The sequence below is a fragment of the Canis lupus genome, chromosome 3 (assembly GCF_003254725.2).
Source record: "Canis lupus dingo isolate Sandy chromosome 3, ASM325472v2, whole genome shotgun sequence".
NCBI lineage: Eukaryota > Metazoa > Chordata > Mammalia > Carnivora > Canidae > Canis > Canis lupus.
Genome location: NC_064245.1, coordinates 69428934 through 69448825, shown reverse-complemented (window position 1 = coordinate 69448825; position 19892 = coordinate 69428934). Strand labels below are relative to the sequence as shown.

Here is a 19892-nt window from a genome sequence, read left to right as displayed (position 1 = left end):
CCATGTGAGGAGCACTACCTGAAGGGCCCCGGGGGCCCTCGGCCTCTCCAGGTGAGGTCCAAGAAGGCTGCCTGGTGGAGGTGAGTTCCAAAGATGACCTGGAACTAGGTAAGTCCCTAACAAACAGGCCAGAGGGAAAGGACAGGAAGAGGCAGAGGCTAGAGCATCAGAAAAGGAGCAGCACTGTGTGTGTGCAGGAAGGACACACGTGTGCACGTGGTTTTGTGCTCACACTCATGCACACATTAGGCCGTGTGGTCAGCCAGGCTCAGGCTGGTCCAAGGGGCTCTACAGCCCAGCGGAATCAGCGTCCACAGCTCAGGCTGACGGGGTCCCACCCTCCTGGACAGGACAGAACCAGCTTTCCTGCCTCCCCGGGGCCCTGCCAGCCACTTCCTGCTCGTCGGGGGGGCTCAGGCTCCTCTCCAGGCTGGCACCAGTCATCTTCCCACTGCCTCCCCGGGTGGGCCCTGCTTGCCCCATGAACCCTTCTGAGGAGGGCTGACAATGGCCCATACTTTCAGGTGTACAATTTAGTGACTCGCCAGGCTGATACATTATGCTGCGCGCAGAGCAGGTGTAACTGCCATCTGACCCGATGTATCTCCCGACTGTGTTCCCCGTCCTGCGCCCTGTATCCCCAGGCTCCCTCATCCCATTCCTGGAAGCCCGTGTCTCTCTCCCTCCTTCCGCCCCTCCCTGCTGGCAACCACCCGTGTGTTCTCTGTATTTATAGTCTGATTCTGCTTTTGTTTGTTCTTTTTCCTTTCTTAGATTCCACTCCTAAGTGAAATCATACAGTCTTTGCCTTTCCCAGTCTATTTTACTTTAATACCCTCTAGGGTCTCCCATGGTGTCTGGGATGGCACGATCTCATCCTCCTTTAAGACTGCATCACGATTCTATCATATACATATGCATAGTTTCTGTATCCGTTCATCTATTCAGGGACACTTAAGTTGCTTTTATACACTTTATTCTTTTTGGAAGCAGCTGGGGCCAGAAAGAGAGTGGGGCTTGGAGACCAGGCACTTGGGCCCCGATGAGGATGGCAGCCCCCTGCAGTCACAATACAGACTAGGTGCCCACGGGTGCCAAGGCCCGTGCTAAGTTCCAGGGATACAACAAAGACACCTGCCCGGGGCCAGAGACAACAGGGACAAAGTACCTTCTGTCCACCGCTGGGAAGGCATCTCCCCCTCCAGATAATACACCGCCCCAAGGGGAAAGGTTTGGGTGAGCCTGCCCCCTGCCCCCTCTCCTCAGCAGCTTAGCAACATGATGGGGTAGCAATGGGGAGCAGCGAGCGAGATGGGCCTTCCAGTGCCTGTGAGGCCTCTGCTCTTCAGCTCCGCAGCCTGGTCTCTCCTCTACGTTCCTCACCTGAGCAACCCTTAACTACCCCCCCTGCCCCCCGCCTCTAGGAAATCTGCCATTCTGCAGCCTGGGTGCACTACTCTGAGGGCAGCCTGGGACTCACAGCCCTGGTGGGTGCCCAAGGGACTGAGCGTGCGGCATAGACCACTAGCACAGAAGACAGGGCTAGAAAAAGGGAATTGGATGTGCCCTGGAAATGGCTCTGCATGAGACAACAGGGTACCATGGGCCATGTCAATCCAAGGGCAAAGACTGACCACTTTGTTGAGGGCTGGGGGACTAGCCCCTGGCATGGACTTCTCACACAGCAGGCCTTCTGGAAGGTTCCATCATTCAGTACAAACACCGACCATCAGACTTACAGGAATCTAAAGGTCCCACAGAGGGCTGGAACCCCAACTGGGAGCAAGCCACAGGCCTCCAGAGGTGGGACTCCCACCTCAACCCCAGGGGAACCCCAGGTAACAGGTAACCCACTTAGCCAGAGAGCATAGCACTTTCTCAGCCTCCCTCCTCTCACTCCAAACCCTACACAATCACACTATTTTTAGCCCAGGACCTAATCCCTGCAGTGAAGGTTGGTCTTCATTCAATTCAAAGGACCAGCTAGAAACATAAATATGATCTCTGCATGCAGCCCAAACCTCCCTCAGTTCCTCTAGCAAATCAGGGTGCTTTCATGAGAAAAAAAATGTCAAACTGATCCTTTACTTATGTGAATTGCCCTTTGTAATGGTCTCTGTGCCAGCCTGCCTCATTGATTTAGCATTAGAATGTGAAGAGCCCAGATTTCTGGTAGATGGAGCACCGTGCCCTGGGATGCAGGAGTGCAGGCCTGGGCTCCCAAGTGATTCAGCAGCCGGGCCTGCAGCTCCAAGTGCCAGGGCAGAGAAGCTACGCCAAACAGGCAGTGGGGCCCTCGCCAACCACACTTCTCTTATGAGAAGAAGACATAATTTTAAAAGGAACCAAGGCCACGTCTTGGGGCCTTCAAGGAAAAGGTATTTTGCTGGCATGCAGGGCCGGAAAAAAAAAATACACAGTTAAAATGAATCAAGGCATATAAATTAGAGCAAGTTTTACAGATGGAGTTGGAGTAGGTCTAAACACCAACATCATTAAGTGCCCACTTTGGGCCAGACTCCCAGCCAAGCCCATCACACACAACCCTGACTGCCTGCTTTAGCCAGCAGCCAGCATAGCATGCCTGTCTCCCTGGCATGTCCTGGGTTTAGTGGAAGACACTGATCACCTGCTGTCAGGTGCCACCAGCACAAGACCCTCCTAGGCATTTTGTATACGCTGCCGCTCTGGAACCTCTGTCCAGCTTCTGGGAGACCCAGGAAGGTAAGTTCTTCAAGGAAGGCCAAGCAGTAAGGGACATACCCTCCAGGGGTATGCCTCCCAGTGCCTCCCAAGCAGGGAGGGACAAACGGTAGGACAGACCAGCCCCTCGGGCATATGAATCCCAGCCCTCCTCTCTCGGCAGGATATTAGTTCTCTCAGCAATTCATTCCTCTCTGGGGAGGCTGACAAGGCCCAGGCCCGCGAGAGACAGGGCCGGGCACCGGCAAAGCAGCAAGTATCTGTTGAGCATGTGAATGAATGAATGGGTGAATAAATGGGAGGCACCGGTAAGCCGCGCTAACTTCTGTGATTCCTGGCTCTCATCTGTAAATGGTAACGCATCTACCTCAAAGAAGTGGGTGAACAAAGCATCCAACGTGGTAAAGATCTTTGTGTCCCTCCTCCTAGCCAGCCTCCCACAGAGCCACACAAAAGCCAGGCTAGAGAGAGCAAAGGCCCAGACCAGAGTGAAATGGAGCGCTTGCCTGAGGCCAGCACTGACAGGGACTGCGAAAGGAGCAGCTAATGAATAAAGGTGACACCAGACAAAGCCACAATCCAGAAAACACGCGCACGCGCACACACACAAAGTGAGCTCTCAAACATCATGGTACAGCTACCCGTGAAGGCCCCTGGCCAACCTCACAGGAGCATTTCTGCTGACCTCTGAGTTGGAAGCAGCTGGAACGCCGCCAATGACAAAGTTCTGCAATGGGGCTCTTTGGCGGCTTATGTGCTTTCCTGTCAGCCTCAAATGAAACTAATCACACTGGCTCCACCTGCTGCAACCCCCCCCATTCCTCTACCCTCCCCGCCCCCCACTCCTCTACCCTCCCTCTCCACCTCCCACCACCGGACAAGCCAGGAGCCGGGTTTGGCCTGGGAGGGACTGCTGGGCCACATCACACGCATCCGTGAGCCACGCACGCACACAGGTACCTCCAGAGGCGATGTAGAACCCGCTGGGTGCATACTTGGCCACCACCACCTGATGGGCATGCTCCGTGTAGATGTCAGCAAGGGCTGGGTTCTGCAGGGAGGAGACCAGAATGAACACAAGGAACGGAGAAGCAGTCAATTGCCTCCCACTATCCCGATCAGTGGATCTGGGGGCTAAAATTAACACACGCGCACGCACTTAAGTCAAAACCTTCGTAAAGAAAAATCCCAGCGGTATGACTACCTGCCCACGCACCTGCCTCCTGCCTGCCTATCTTTGGGTCATAGAAATCTACGGTGTTCTAACTCTTTCTCTTTAGTTTACGGCTGTCATGAACTTGAGATGATGGTCTTTTGCTTTTCTGCCCTTGACATGGCACAAATGCGTGTGAATTACATACCTGTGAAGTACACACATGAAGTGTCACTGCGAAAAAGTCTACTCTTCTACGTTTCTCTATGGGAAGCTTCCAGTAGCGGCTGCTTTCTTGAGTCACCTGTGTGTGGTCTCCCTGTTCAGAAGCAGCTCCGCCCCAGCTGCCAAGCCGCGCACAGCCTGAAGCGGAGGCCTGGCTTTGAGCTCCAGCAGCAAGCACGGTGGGGCGTGGGGCTGGGAGCCTCCCCTTGTCCCAACCTTTGCCGGGAAATGTGGACTTCCTACTCGCTTTGTAGCACAGATGGAAGGTTGGCTGGACTCACAGCAAAAACAAGGCCAGCATCTGGGACTAGAAGCACCGTCACTACTCAGCGAGAAGGTTTTAACATCTAATTTACTAAAAGTAGATTGTGGCGCCCCCACTTCCACACACAGTCGAGTGGCCTCAGCAAACCTGAAACACACATACTGAGATGGCTCTCAATTTGTCTCTACAGCCGGGCTTTCTTGAGGAGGGAATAAAGAGTCGGTCATCTATCCTCAATTCCCACTGTCGGCTTTCTATGCTCCTGAAAGAGGCAGCTTCCCACAGGCTGGAGGCTTAAGGGCACATCAGGTCCCAGGGTGGACACCCAGCTTTTCAGAGGCAGCTGCTGCAGGCACATCTAGCCTGACCCTCAACTGTCCTCACCTGTCCCCAATCTGACCACAAGATCAGAAGCCTGTACTATTCTCAGCCTTCCGGCTACAGGATCTGCACATCCCCCATCCTACCAGACCGAGACTGGAGAAGATGACCCTAAATTCTACCCCCACCCACCACCAGTCACCTTCTGGCATTCCTGTTAGTGCCATGTCTATCTGCAAATGCTGTTCCCCTGGCCAGGGCCACACCTCACACTTATGAGGCCTAATTGAAAAGCCATCTCCTGCAGGAAGGCTACTGTGACGGCCTCTCTTCTGTGCCCCTAAAGCATTGAACATGTCCCTACGGCAGTTATGACACGCGCGATACAAGTATCCCCTGCTTTTCCAAAGTTTGCACTATGCCACTTTACTTTTCCAAAGACCTACATTAGTACCTATTTTCACTAACCAAAAGAAATCCACAGGATTTCTGTGGAAAAGTGAAAAGGATTTTCACTTCCACGAAAAAAGGCAAAAAGCCCAACTAGCATTCAGCACTGGTTTTGTGGCAAGATGAGCCGGTATAGGGTAGCACGCACCCGGGAGCAGCCAAGTGGCGCCCACGGCTCCTTCGCCAAGAGACCCACTCAGCATCTCAGCATCAAGCTGCCAGACCTCCAAGCTGTGTCTGGAAGCACCTGGGCTTTACCTCCATTTATTTGGTGCATCTGTTAGCAAGATGTGTCCTAAGGTATCAGAAAAACCAGGACAGGTGATTTTTGGGGGGGTCTAAGAATGCTCAAATTTTTTTTTGTATAAAGTAACGGTAACTGCTTCTTTGCTTTAGTCCATTTTGGCTCATGTAAGGTTTCATAGAATGCTCTGGTTTTGGATAGTGGGGAAACCTGTAGTCCCAAATTTTGTAGTCCCAAACCTTGTTATTATCTCTTCCAATTAGTTTTTCTGTGACCAGCTTCAAGTGCATTTATCTCTTCAACCATCAGAGCAGTTCACAAATAGTAGGTGCTCAATTAATGGTTTTTTGGGGGGGAGAGAAAAGTTTACCAAGTCCTTTTCACCCCTAAGACTTAACACTCATCATTATGTGATGCAGTGGGCACTTAATATACATACTTCCTAAATTAATCCATCTCAGGATAAATATCTGCTTATGAAATTAGAAAGGTATCAGGTATTCAAAGAGGATTGTTGTGAATGGCAAATAGGCACACACAAACGTGCTCCATGTCATTCGCCTTTTGGGAAAAGCAAATTGAAACTACAACAAGGTACCACTACGTACCCACCAGAATTAGCAAGATTAAAAGACCAACATCACCAAATGCTGGCAAGGATGGTGGGGAGGTGGGGGGGCAAGGGTGGCGTGGGGGGGCACAGGGTACTGGAAGTTTATGGATTGCTGGTAGGAATGTAAAAGGATGCAACTGGAACATAGTTTGGCCAGTTGTTCATCAAGTTAAGCATACACTTACCACATATAAAAACTGCAATCCCACCCTCAGGTCTATGCCCGGAAAACAAAAGCATGTATCCACAAAACGACACATGCATGCAGATTCATAGATGCTTTACTCATGAACAGCTCCAAACTGGAAACAACCCAAATGTCTACCAACAGGCATTTGAAGAAACACTGTGCCCCAGCCCAGACAACAAAGAGGAACATAGTACCAACCAACTAACTAACACGCTCAGCAGCTCCAGTGAACCTCAAAGGCATTATGCTATGTGAAAAAGTTAGACACAAAAGACAACACCGGATTGCAGGACTCCTTTTTTTATGACGTCCTGGAAAATGCCAACTTTAAGGGACAGAAAACTGATTGGGCCTTGCCAGGTGTTAGGTGAGGAAGCAACCCCTGATGGTGAGGGGTTAAGAGAGCACTTCTGGAAATGATGCAAAGGTTCTGTGTCAGGACTGAAGTGGTGGTTATGGGACTGAACATATCTGTCACCGTCACGTAGCAGATGAATCTTCCTGTATGTAAATTACACTTCAATAAAACAAAAACACTTGGTATCCAGTAGACAGCTCCCTAATCCAACCCACTCGTGCCCAGATTAGTGCTTTATTCTAACACTCTAACATGGACAAGATCCCTTGCAAAGAAGGTGGCCAGCAAAGAAGCTGGCCAAATGTGGACAGGCCACCCCTACTGAGATCCTTTCCAAGCCTCTGTTTCAAGGCTGACTGAGGGATCTTACATCCTACATAGTGGGTACCACCAGCCCACTTTACATATGAGAAACACATCCCATGGGCAACGGACTGCCCATGCTGGCACTCAGCCCCACTGGGCTCTGCCTTTAAAAGGGTGGGCTCTGAGGGCACAGGGTCAAGGATGCAAGATGAGTAGGCATTGCCCCTGGGAGAAGTTCTGCCCCTACACATTCCTTCCCCTAAATGGTCAGGGTGGCAAGTGCTTGGGGGGGGGGGGGGTGGTAGACACCCAAGGTCATCCCCAGCAGGCTCAGCACCAGAATCCCAGGCTGGATGAGACATCTCCCTTGTCTGCACTGCAAATACAACTGAGCCAGCGAGGGAGGGGGCCAGATTCTCCAAGCTGAACATAATGACTTCATCGCAGTCGGTGGCAAGCTCTCTACCTCTGCTCAGCAGACACAAGGCGGCTAGCTTCTAGAGGCAGAAAGGACAGCTCTCCTGTTCCCACTGCTGTCCTGCCCAGTCAAGCTCATTCCAGATCAACTAAGGTCTACAAGGCACAAGGATTTATTTGGACCCAATACTCCCTGCCTCATGGGGGGTGGGGGGGGGGGGGTGCGGCAGCAGCTCCCCTCACGCATCCTCCCTCCCCTGCTGCCTCAGGGAAGACTAGGACTTGGATGAGTAATTTATTTGGCCAGAGCTAGGGAAGAGGGAAAATGAGCCAGTAAAGGGAAGAAAGCCAATTCTGGGTGCACCTGCCGTAACAGGAATATTCCTGTTACGGCAGGGGCTCCCCCTCCCTAGGGGCCTGGGGAGGTGGTTCAGGAATGCTTTGAAGTCATCCAGCCAGGGGTGCTGAAGCTGGGGTACCCCTCTCCCAGGACTTCCTGCACTTCTACAGGGAGAGAAAAAACAGGGGTAGCCCTGGCACCTGAGGCCCCATGGGTGTCAAAGGGGATGTGGGCTGGCTGACACAGCCCGCCACAGCTTCCCACTGACTGGTCTCTGACCCAGGCCTGGCCCAGCCCTGCCCAGTCTTCTCTGACAGTTCCCAAACCCACCTCCTCTTTCTTCCCCCCTCCCCAGATTCCATCCAGTTCCTCCCACCCCTCTTGGGGCCTACACTAGTACCACTAGTCTCTATTTCTCGTCTCTAAGTCCCACCTCTGACTACCTTGTTTCCCTGCCTGGTATCCTTCCCCCAGGAGCTGCAAGACCCAATCCCACTGCCTGCACTCTTCTCAGACCCCGCACCACACACAGGACCCCCACTCTGGCCCCCCTCAGGCCTGCCCTCCCAGGCCAAGGCCCCTCCCCTGCACCACCCCTAGCTCAGGGCCTGGCAGTGGGCACTCAGCAATACTGCCAAGTGAGGGGCAGAGCTCAGGGCTAGTGAGATCCTGGCATAAGCCCCAGAATGCTGCCCACCTCCCATCCCACCCCCACCGCCTGGGAGGTCAGGGAGCCTCACAGAAGACAGGAAAAGACACAGTCAGAGATGTGACAAAAGACTCTGGGACACGGCTGGCCTATCACATGCCTTGCAGACTCTACAAACACCTGCAGGGACAGCAAGGTGAGGGCATTCTGGCCACAGTGGGAGCCAGGTGACAGGAGGCACCACGGCCAACCCGAGGAGGCCCACTCTCCTGTGGACTACGGCCTGGGGGCTCCTACCTGTGGAGGCCCCTCCCCAGGACCAGACTTCCTTCTGACAATCTTGTCAAACAGAAAAGGATCCCAAATGCCCCACATTGTCCCAATCTCCACCCTGCAGGAGGAGACTCAAGACATCAACCAAAGGAATGCTGAAACTCCCTTCCTCGGGCAGGGTCTACCTAAGCCACCGGCTCCCCAAAGCTCTTTCAGGTCCTATGTCCTCTGAGGCTCAGGAGGGATCAGAGGTCACCACACCACCCACAGTGCGGCCTCCCTGACAGACCAGTGTAGAAGCTGTTGGGCACGGCACTCTGAGAAGGGCCTCTGTGCTCTCCTGTAGCAGCTGCTGGTCCCTGGTGCCTCCAGAGAGTGTCCTGGGCTCCTCCAAACTCAGACCAGACAAAGTGAGCGTGACCTTCTGGGAGGATTGCATTTCATTCAGAGCACTGGCTTTCCAAATACTTCTAGTTCCTAAAAGCAGTTCCCTGGTAGCTGGACCTGGGTATCCGACACGATCTGCAGGGACCTCTGTCCATTGATGACTGAAGACAAACTCAAAGTACTGCACAGTAACCCTGTGTGGGGTTCGTGCAGACACGTGTGCTTCAAGCGGCAAGCTTGAACCCAGAGGCTGAGCCCCCCCTCCACCCCTGCTGCCTCTGAAGAGAGAAAGAACACCTAAGTATGACTCATTTACTCCTTCCAAGAACTCCCTGCACCCCCTCTGAGCTGGCCCTAGACATCCAGTAGTGAGCAAATGCTTCATACAAATATGACCTGCGACCAGTGAGCACTTCCCTGTTCCACCTTCAAAGCTCCCGCTCGCCCAGAGGACTGGCGTCCTAACTGGCAATCCAAAGTCCATCGTCCATTATGACTCACTCCTTCCTCCGTGAAATCACTAACTGACTTTCTTCTCTTCATCTGCCTCTGCCTGAAATGCCTTCCCTCCTTCCTGGTCCTCAATGATGCCTTCTAATTATCTTCTACCACCCAGGCAAAAGTCACCTCCAAGAATCCTTTCCTGCTGCTCCAACTGGAAACAATCTCTTCCAGCCCTGAATGCCCACTACCTGCCTCACCTCCCACCCCATCACCCTTACGACTTTCCGCCTTGTACCATTCTTACACCCACATGGCTTCTCACTAAACAGACTCCGCAGAGAACAGGGCCTGCATCTGATCCAACACCACTGCCTCCAAATGCCCCAGAAGACTCAGGCTGGCTGGACCCCAAGAACCATTCCTGAACCACCGTGCTCCATGGAAGTTTCACTCTGTTGATTCCTCTAAAGCCTCACAGGAAGGTAAGCTTGCAACCCACTTCACAAGCAAACTGGGCACAGAAAGGGTGATGTACCCAAGGCTTCCCAGCTGGTAAGTGGTGGGGGTGGGGACTTGAAACCAGGTAAGAGCCTTTATTCCTCAGTTCTAGTCTCTTACCTATGATTGGTACCATTGTTAGCCGGATTCTTTGACTCAGAGGAGCACATCAATGTGGCTAATGTTTGAGCATTTCAGAACCATGTGGGGCCACTCAGGAATCCCTATGGTCTGCCACTCCCCAAGGGACTGTTCCTCCTGCTTCCAGCTCAACCTTTTCCTGACGGGAGCAAATCACATTTAACACAGGGACCCCTGCACACAGGACACTGGCACTTCCCCGCCTATCCCCCACCTTTCCCTCTTCTGCCTAGAGCCTTCCTGAGGAGTCATGAGGGGAGGCTACCTGGGGACAGTTCCCAGCACCTCCTGGGGCTTCGGTGGCCACATCTCTAGGAGACAGTCTGTAGCCAATAGGGCAGTTGTGAAAAGGAGGGCAATGTGTACCATCTCAGCCCAGGTGACCCTCGAGGGGTCCAGAATCAGGACCACCTCTCCGCTGGCCTCAAGCATGAGGCCCTAGGGATACTTGTAAATGAACTAAGCTAAATCCTACAGTGACCCCATGACTCGTGTCCCTATTCTTACAGATAAGAAAGCCAAATGGGATAAAGTACAGTAAGTGCTCGGCCACAGCCCAGCACAAAATGCGCTCAACCAAGATGAGCTCCTTTGCCAGAGCCAGTGCTCCGGGTTGCATGCTGGACTGGCCTTAAGTCTGTGTTCCCTGGAGACCAGCTGAACATGGGCCGGGGGGGGGGGGGGGGGGTGTTTAGTGCCTGGAGCGCCCACACTGGGATGGTGTGGGGGAGAGGAACAGCCATTTCCTGGATAAGATCCCAGGGAGCAGAGATAAAACCAGGGGTAGAAGCTACTAGCAAGTAGACCAAAGCTTGGGATCCAGGTCTTCCTAGGGGGTATATCACCACCAAAGCTGGGCAGGTTCCACCACTGAGACTTTAGAAGAGAAGCACAAACAGCCCTTTCCACTCCAGGAGTCTACCATCTGTAAGAAGGCCCCGTGGTGGAGGGTGATGGGTTGGTGGGGGCACAGTCACAGGGTCAGGATCGCACGGGGATCCAAACAGGCATCTCCAGCCATCCTAGGACAGGCTTGGCTTCCACCACCCAACAGGAATCAGGACCACCTCTCCACTGGCCTCAAGCATGAGGCTGCAACCTTGTTTTCTTTAACCTCCAAGGGTGTGATGTCCCTCTCTCTACCTCTACGAATGGGAACAGGGTAAGAAACACATCAAAACCACCAACCGGGGGATCCCTGGGTGGCGCAGCGGTTTAGCGCCTGCCTTTGGCCCAGGGCGCGATCCTGGAGACCCGGGATCGAGTCCCACATCGGGCTCCCGGTGCTTGGAGCCTGCTTCTCCCTCTGCCTGTGCCTCTGCCTCTCTCTCTCTGTGACTATCATAAATAAATAAATAAAATTAAAAAAAAAAAACCCACCAACCATGTGCAGGAGCCCATAACTGTGCTGAGAGCATACAAATCAGAGGTCTTCCAACCTCTGTGCACACTCTGTGCACACATGGTTCCCTATCTATATTGTCTCTCATCTCTGCTGTCTCTGACTTGGACAGTTTCCTCTTCTTGGAAAACTCTTACTCAGCCTCCAAAGCCCAACTCAAATGTTTCCCTTCTCCAAAAACCTTTCCTGCTGCTCCGTGGCAAACTGGATCTTCCCTCTTATTCCCAAGTCACACAGGACATTCTTTTTTAAAATGCTTAACCAGAGCATTCGAAAGTTACCCACCAAGGTTCAATCTCAACACTACTGGTAGTTTGGGCCAGGTTACCTGTAGCTCAGTCCTGTGCATTGTGGGACACTTGGCAACATCCCTGACCTCTACTTACTAGATAGGTACTAGTAGCCCAAAAATAACTTCAGACATTGCCAAATATCTCTCAGGGGGTGGAGCTTGGGGCAAAATCTCCTCATAACCACGGATTTAAATCTTGGGCACTGTGGCCATGGGCAGGGCTCAGAAAGACGAGCTTAGTGAATGTGTGTGGGAAACACCAAGAGCCAAGGATTGGTTCTATCATCTGTTAGGCACTTGCTGAGTGTGTTCATCTTAAACCTCAAATCTTAGGTATAGAACAATCTCTACTACAGATCTGGTCATATTACTGGTCGGCTTCATCTTTTTTTTTTTTTTTAAGATTTATTTAAGAGAGAGAGCACACACGCGTGCGTACAGGCAGAGGGAACAGCACAGGGAGAGGGAGAAGCAGACTCCTTCCTGAGCAGGGAGCCTGATGTGGAGCTTGACCCAGGCCCCTGAGACTGTGACCTGAGCCACAGGCAGATGCTTAACCGACTGAGCTGCCCAGGTGCCCTGCAGTCTAATTTCTTTTTTTTTTTTTTTTAATTTTTATTTATGATAGAGAGAGAGAGAGAGAGAGAGAGGCAGAGACATAGGCAGAGGGAGAAGCAGGCTCCATGCACTGGAAGCCCGACGTGGGATTCGATCCTGGGTCTCCAGGATCGCGCCCTGGGCCAAAGACAGGCGCCAAACCGCTGCACCACCCAAGGATCCCCTCTGCCTAATTTCTTAACTGTCCTGGTGGCCTCCACAACAGGGCTGCCCAGCCCCCCACCCCTGGGCCCTGCACACGCTCAGCTCCCTCACACCCAGGGCTCCAGCCCCAGAAGTCCACAACCCCTGCCAGGGACCTCTGGCCAAGCCTGCCTCACCTGCCTGACAGTACTGACCCTGTAGCGAGGGCCCCACGGCACACGTGCTTCCCCGCAGTGTCCGTCCCATCCATGCCCTCGTGTCGGTTTTCCCCACTAGACCGAGCTCTGAGGACAGGCTCCTGGGCTTAGCGAAGCAGATGCTTGATAAGTACAAGTACAGAAGAGGGAGGAGCAAGGCAGCTGGGCGGGGGTGGAAAGGAAGTGCCTGTCCTGGGCCAGGTAAGGCTCAGGGAACCCCTGCCATGACTGCCCATGTGACAGCTCCAGCTGGGCCCCACACAGCTGCCTTGTCTGAGCCCGTGGCCTTGTCTGAGCCCGTGTCCTCACTGGTTCAACCTCGTGCACATGCTGCCTGCTGGTCTCCCATCCAGGGGGTAACCAAATACATCACTCCCTTCTGTCACCTGGAAGCTGGTTTCACTCCCCACCAAGAGCAGGAGTTCCATGCAGGAGGGGCCTCCTCTGTATCTGTGCTCCCCCCAGGGCTGGTGGCCTTCCTTGACGCACAGCAGGGACTCAGGAGGCATGTACAAATAGACAGAAGGGACGATGTCAATCCTTCTCGAGCCATCTGTCCCTTCATGTACACCCCCCACCCCCTGAGGGGTGGGCACGCACAGGTGGTCCTTCTGCACATGGCTGGCAGCAGATTGCTCCTGGAGAAACTCAGGACTCAAGTTCAACAACCCTGCGTTTCACGCTGCGCTTTGAAGCAGAGCATGCTGAACTGCAACAGATAGTTCACTTCCTGGAATTTGATTTTATATGTCACTTTTTCAAATATACGTTTTGGTTCTGGAATCTAGGGATTGGATTGCTTTAAAAGGAAGCTCCAAACCTGCCCTTGTAGCAGGTCTGCTGGCTGCTTCTGGCAGCTTTTGAGGCGCCTCTGCTGGGAAGTTCATTTGCCAAAGCTGTTTTTTTACAGGGCCATGATGCTGGGCAGTTCAGAATCCTGAAAATGCTCCCTCACTGCCATTGGGAGTAACTCTCGCCTGTCTCTGCAGAACAGGCAGGGGCAGTGAGTGGCATGCTGGCCTCACGGTAATATACCAGGCCCTCCCTTCTGGATTATTCTTCCTAGATGGCTACATCACTGCATGCTTTTAATTGTGTGGCCACAGATGTGTTGAAAGAAAATAGGTAAGCAACACTCTTTTCTACAAGCTTATGAAATACCATTATGCTAGGTTCACAAAATAACTTTTAAGTCAACACAATGGATGACAGCAGTGGCTCCAACCGGGAAGTCATATGGGCATAGATACCTGTTTGGTTTGAAAGAAGGGGGAATGCTGCAAAGTATTAAGTCCAGCAACCTCAAGCCGGCTGAACTTTTATTTTCAGCAGTAAAACCTTCGATGGCTGCCTATTATCTCCATGACACAGCTTGGCTTTCAAGGCCTTTTGACCAATGAATAAACCTATTGAGCACCTGTTATGTGTCAGGTACTTTCCTGGGTGAGGACACAATAGCAAATGAAACAGAGGAGAACAAAGGGCTGCTTTCGAGGAGCTTCCAGTCTAGTTACAGAAGATAGGTAGATGCACACATAGTTGTAGAATGTGCTGGCCTGCTTCCTGGCTCGTTCTGTGTTAGCACTGAGGGGCAGAGAAGGCCAGGATGGAAGTGCTGTTAATTCTTATATCCTGAGACAGATATGTGACATAACTGGTCCAGCCGTGCTGAGAGGAGACTGGAGGAGAGCCAGCATGGAATCAGGAAGACCAGTCTGGGTTTTCTGTTTTGCAATCCAGAGAGGATGGTAGCTTAGATGAGGGTGGAAGCAGAACAGGCAGAAAAAATGTCAGTTCTGACGTTAGTCTGAAAGTAGTCTCCAGGATCCACTAAAGAATTAACTATGGGATGGGAGAGAAAGCGGGAAATCAAGTAGAAGGCTAAGGTTTGGGGCCTGAACAGCTAGAGGAACAGCACTGTTGTTTTGGGGGAAGGACATGTGGGAAACCTGAACGTGCTTTGGACACATCAAAGTAGGGGAAGCCAAACAGATAGCTGTTGGGACATTCCCTCACCTGGTCCCAACCTTTCTTTCAGGCCTCCTCTCCCTCCCGAGCCTGTATTATAGGCAGACCACCTTCCTTCCTATCGCCTGAACGTTCATAAGGGTTTGTGTCTTTTTCCCAGGAATGCTGTGCCCCAATAAAAATGGTGTCCATCGTTAAGTAAGTACCAATGGCTCCCAATCCTACAAGAGCCTAAGTGCCTGAGTTACATCCAGAAAAGGAACACGTCAGCAGCATCTCATGCTGTCCTGGCCCTGCAGAAACTTACATATAGATAGGAGAGGAAAGGAGACATGCCCTCAAAAAAGAATGGTAAACTCTGGTGTACCAGGCAAAAAAAAAAAAAAAAAAAAGACCTCGGAAGAATGAGCAGAATGGCTTTCACAAGCTGGGGAACGTTTGCAAAGTGGGTGCTTGTGCACTGCTGAGAACTATTTCTCGGTTGGGAAGCAGCTCCAATGACTTGCTCCGCCCTTGCCTGCGGGCCTGACCCCTCTGCAGAGCAATGGGCCCACAGGGCTGCAGGAGATGCTGCAGTGCAAGAACCCTTCACGGCAACCAGACACACAGTAGGTACCTCATGTGAGGCCTCCCCCCAGAAGTACATGTAGACCGCCACGACACGTGCATGATCATCAGTCAGGGGATCGTCAGTCAGGGCCAAACCCGGGAGCCCCCCTGCTGGATCTCTGAGAATGGTTGAGTCCATTTTGTTTGCCAGACTACAAGTGAGTACCTGCTTAGGGCCATCTAACATTTATTTACTCAAAAATCTTGGGACTTCACCCGGGAAAGCTCCAGATCATTCCCACCTAAGTCCCTGGTGAGGTTTCCCTCAGTTCTGAGGGAGGCCAGATCAGCTTTCTAGGAATCTGTGTGACTAGCACAAGAGCTCTTAGCACCTTCAGTGAACATTCACACCCGCCCACCCTTTCATGTGAGGTGCCCAGCAACCAGGGGCAGGACTGCAACTGCCACCTGGAGCTCGGTCCTTCAGCAGAGGGACAGCAGTGACAGGCTGGATCACCCAGAGATGACGGGAGGGCCAGCAGCACTTCAGACCACTCAGAGCTCTCCTTTCACAGGTCAGGAAAAAAGGCGAGGCCCACAGAGCCCCTTTACTCCCTCAGCCAGTTGTGAGGCCCCTGAGGGCAAGTGCATCTGATGAGCAACAATCCCAACCAACTAAGGGTAATCACAACAAATGTGAATCTAAGTTGACAACCCCTGGGAACATAACCAATCAAAATCATCCACCTACAAACTGTGCGCACGGCCCAACCCCTGAGTGCTGGGCAGGAGAACTCCTCCCCCCACCAATGGTCGTGCTGGCACTTCCACCTTCCATCCCCCATTCTATAACTCAGGCTGAGGAAGGGAGAAGAAAGATCTCAGTGTGCGAACCCAGCAGTGGGGAGACCAACAAGCAGGCTGGGCCATTTCAGTAATTACAGAGGAGTAAGAGGAATCTGCGAGGATTTCCCACGACATTGGCTCCAGGAGCATTCTCGGCCTGGGTACAGGAGGTCTGTCTAAAGGATTCACGGGAGTAAACTGGTTCCTGATTTTCCACTGGGGCTCACACCAGGCTGGAGCGCAGAGGCCTGAGCAGGAGTCCTGGCTCTGCCACGCGGAGACCCTGGGTGTTCACGACGATTATACCTAAGTGCCATCTACCCAGTGCTGGGTGTGTGCCAGGCGTGCTGGGCTGGAGGGGCGCCTCGTCGCATTCCGTGGGCCCAGGCCGGCAGAGGGAAGTGGGGGCGGGGGGAGCCTCCTCTCACCACCTCCATTTTACAGATGAGGACAGGGGTTCTGAGGCCCGAGTCAGCAAGTGCCCCGCGGTCAGGCCGCAGCTAACCGGATTAATCCGGGGCCCCATACTTATGCACTGAGCTAATCTGAGCCTCAGTTTCCCCAGAACCGACAGAAGAGGGCCTAGGTAAGCTTGAAAACCGCCTTCCCGGCTTCCGAGGTGCGGTCCCCCGGGCTGCGGGGGCGTGGCGTGTCCTCACGGGCCGGGCCGCGGCTCCCGCGGAGACCGTGGGGGGCGGGGGTGGAGGCGAAGGGGAATTAACCCGGGAGCTCGCCCAGGGTCGAGCGCGAGGTGGGGCGAGGCTACTCACGTCGATGTTCCTCAGGATGACGCACTTTCCGTTGGTGTAAAGGAAATTGTTGCCCTTGGGGTCGCCGCCGAGGATTTTGGAGACGCCCCTCTCCACCTGCGGGAGGCTGGCGAACACCTTCTCTGCGGAGACAGGACCGCGCGGGCGCGTTAGGGGCGGCCCCCGGGTGGCCCCGGCGGGCTGGGGCCGCGGGGGCCGGGGGCCGGGGGCCGCGAGCGGACGCCAGAGGGGCCCCGGCCGGTCTCAGCCGGTCACCTGTTGCCTCTTTGCAGGAGCGCAGGGGACCGCGCGACTTCCCGGCCGGCGCCCCGGGCCAGGCCCTGCGGGGCGGCGGCGGCTCCCACGGGCCCGCCTGCAGCGCCCAGTCCGGGGCGCCCGGGCCGGGGGTCGCCGCGGGGCGCCCCGAGGGCGGCGGGGCCGTCGCCGGCTCGCGCCCGCAACCCCCCCGCGGCCGGGAACCCGCCGCCCCGCACCCCGCGCCCCGCACCCCGCGCCCCGCGCCCCGCCGACCGCCGAGGGGCCCGGCGGGGGGCGCCCGGGCCGGGGGCGGCGGGCGCGGCACTTACTGATCTCGTACGGCATCCTCGCCCACTTGTTACCGCGAGCCTCCGGGGCCGCCCGCGCCGCGAAGCACACTGGCCGGGGCCGGGCGGGGGACGGGCCGGGGACCGGGACGGGGCCGGGCCGGGGACGCGGGGCCGGAAGGCGGCGCCGGGCGTGCCGGGCGCGGAGGGGGCGGTCCGAGGCCGGGGCTCCGAGGCCGGCTCGCGCCCTGCCCTGCGCGCTGCCGCCGCCGCCGCCGCCGAACCCGGAAGCGCGGCCCCGCGCGCGGCTCGCCCCCAGCTTTGACCATATATAGTCAAGCGCTCGGCTCGGCGGCTGCAGCCCGCGTGAGCCTGCGCGGACCGCGCCGCCCCTCCCCCCGCGCGGCCCGCCCCGCCCCGGCCCGCCCCGGAAGTGACGTCCCACGCGGCCCCGTGAAAAGGGGGCTGCGCGGGCCGGCGGGCGTCAGACTGGCTCTGGCCGTGGTGGGGCTGCGGCTGCTGCTCCGGCCGCTCGAGGCTGGCGTCGGGGGCTGCGGGGCTGCGGGGCTGCGGGGCTGCGGGGCTGCGGGGCTGCGGGGCTGCGGGCCGGGGCCTTTTTCGTGCTTGTGTTCGCTCAGCTGTCGCAAACAGACTGCTGCTGCTTCTCTTAAGAACCTGGGTGTAGGAATCGCCCTTCCCCTAAAAAATCCGACGGCAGCGGAAACTTTGGGGATCTCCTCGGTGGGCCTGAACTCCCAGCTCAAAACTTCCAGGGAAAGCCAAAAGCCGAGGAAAGCAAAGGGAAGCCGCGGGGCTTTTGTCAATCAGTGAGGCGGAAGGAAAGGAGCGACTCTGAATTAGACCGGGGCAGCGGCTTCTCGTTAAATTAACGGGGGGGGGGTGCGGGCAGCAAGGGCTCCGAGGTGTCGCCCCAAGGCTCCTTTTCCAGCAGGGGAACCGCCTTCCTGAGCAGGGAGCACCTGGGAACCCTTGGAGGGTGATCCTTGACTTTCCACGCCTCTAACATACTGGAAAGGCACTGTTTCTCAAAATACGTCCGGACAAATCCCTTCTTGCCTCCTTGGCTGTTAGTCCCACAGGGCCAAGCTCTGAAGGCGCCCTTGGGTTAGTGTGGGCAGGTGTTTGCTCTCTGGCCTGCTAGGCTCCTACCCTCCCCACCTTCACCTCCGTCTGCTATCCAGATTGCAGCCTTTCAATTGAAACCTACTTTTCACCTTAAACTCTATGGGAATTTCAAGTCTCCAGAGCTTAAAGCCTTTAAAAAAAAAAAAAAAAAAAAGCTGGTTGGGCCCTAAGGGCTAAGTCTAAGGGTTAGGAAAGCCTCCATCTACTGCCCTCAACTACCTTCCTTTCTTTCTCTTGCAAACTGTCCGCCTTGTTGCTCCAGGAATGCTCCCTGCCCGCAGGGCCTTGGGCAATTTTTCTACCTCAAATTACTCTTCCCAAGTACCTAACTGCTCCAGTGTCACCTGCTCCATGCAGGTCTGCTTCTTTGACCACCTTCTCTTAAATTCCAAGCTTCCAGCCCTTAGGAGCATATTCCTGGTTCTTTCCTGAAACATTCGGAGTATACACCTGGCACACAGATGTTCAAATGGTTGACCTCACACCCCACATGGGATCTTCGATCAAGAAACCATGGATGGGAGGGTAGTCTTGTGAACTCGAAGGACCCTGAAGGAATGTTAAGCCTTCATACAAAAGAGTAACTACTGAAACAAGTAGTCAAACAAGTGGTGGCTGTAACTATCCTGAGAAACCGGGATTTAATTATCAGCCTTTAATGGGACTTGGATTCAGAACAGGTGGACTGAAGTTCACCCCTAGGATGCTTAACATAAGGATGTATGTGGAAGTAAAACTGGCACCAACCTCAAGCTCTTGCAAGCTGGTACTGACAGGTGTACAGAATCTGACTTAATGCTGTTTGAAAAGGAGACTTAAGTAAAACCACCTCAAAACCCTGGCAAAAGATCTTGCTGCTAGTTTAGGAAATTCTGCTAACCTGGGGACCCGAAGTTTGTGAGGGGATGCTGGTCCTAGCTTAAACATAGTCCTTCTACAGACAGGACTTGGTAGAAGGTTACCAGGGTTGAAGCGGGGGAGAGACGTCAGCATTATTCTCTGGTTAATCTCTGGGATGGTCTGTTTAGTGGTCTCAGCTGTAAGGACTCAGTAATAACTGGTATCAGCTGTGGTTCCAGCACTTCTTGGGTTCTGCATACATACACCTTAATACAACCTCCTAACAACCTGCCTTGGGTTTCTAGTAGGGACTCTGAATGTCAGTATCCTAGTGATTCCTGCTCTACGTGGTTCATCCAGCTACTTATCCCACCACCTCCCCTCCATTACCAACTGTCTCCCTGGCATCTCTGTAGGAATATTCCTGGAGGCACTTCCTGAGGCCAGGCCAGACTAAGACCACCACCACCACCCACCTCACCTGCCATAGGGCTGCTTTAACCACTTCCTAACTGCTGTGCCCACTTGGAGCCAGAGTAACCTCAAACCTTGTCAGCACCCCCAGCATCTTCTATCTCTTAAGATGTAGGCTTGGGAAGGATGTTGCTCTCCAAGGCCC

General features: G+C 54.3%; 1 protein-coding gene and 1 long non-coding RNA gene across 3 annotated transcripts in view; one reads left to right on the top strand and one right to left on the bottom strand.

Moving 5' to 3' along the window:
- The window catches only part of WDR1 (WD repeat domain 1), a 43185-nt gene extending 25678 nt beyond the window's left edge, over window positions 1–17507 (bottom strand). Inside the window, exons 1-3 of one of the 2 annotated variants that reach the window (XM_025437217.3) lie at window positions 17330–17507; window positions 16764–16885; window positions 3664–3754 (exon numbers count right to left, since the gene is read on the bottom strand). In XM_025437217.3, coding sequence (XP_025293002.1) covers window positions 3664–3754; window positions 16764–16885; window positions 17330–17345 — 229 coding nt within the window. In that variant the 5' untranslated portion in view covers window positions 17346–17507. The remainder of the gene's footprint in view (window positions 1–3663; window positions 3755–16763; window positions 16886–17329) is intronic. The other variant, XM_049108623.1, reaches the window with a different exon arrangement.
- The window catches only part of LOC125754888 (uncharacterized), a 191303-nt gene continuing 187354 nt past the window's right edge, over window positions 15944–19892 (top strand). Inside the window, exon 1 of the long non-coding RNA XR_007409934.1 lies at window positions 15944–16579. This is a non-coding gene — a long non-coding RNA (uncharacterized LOC125754888). The remainder of the gene's footprint in view (window positions 16580–19892) is intronic.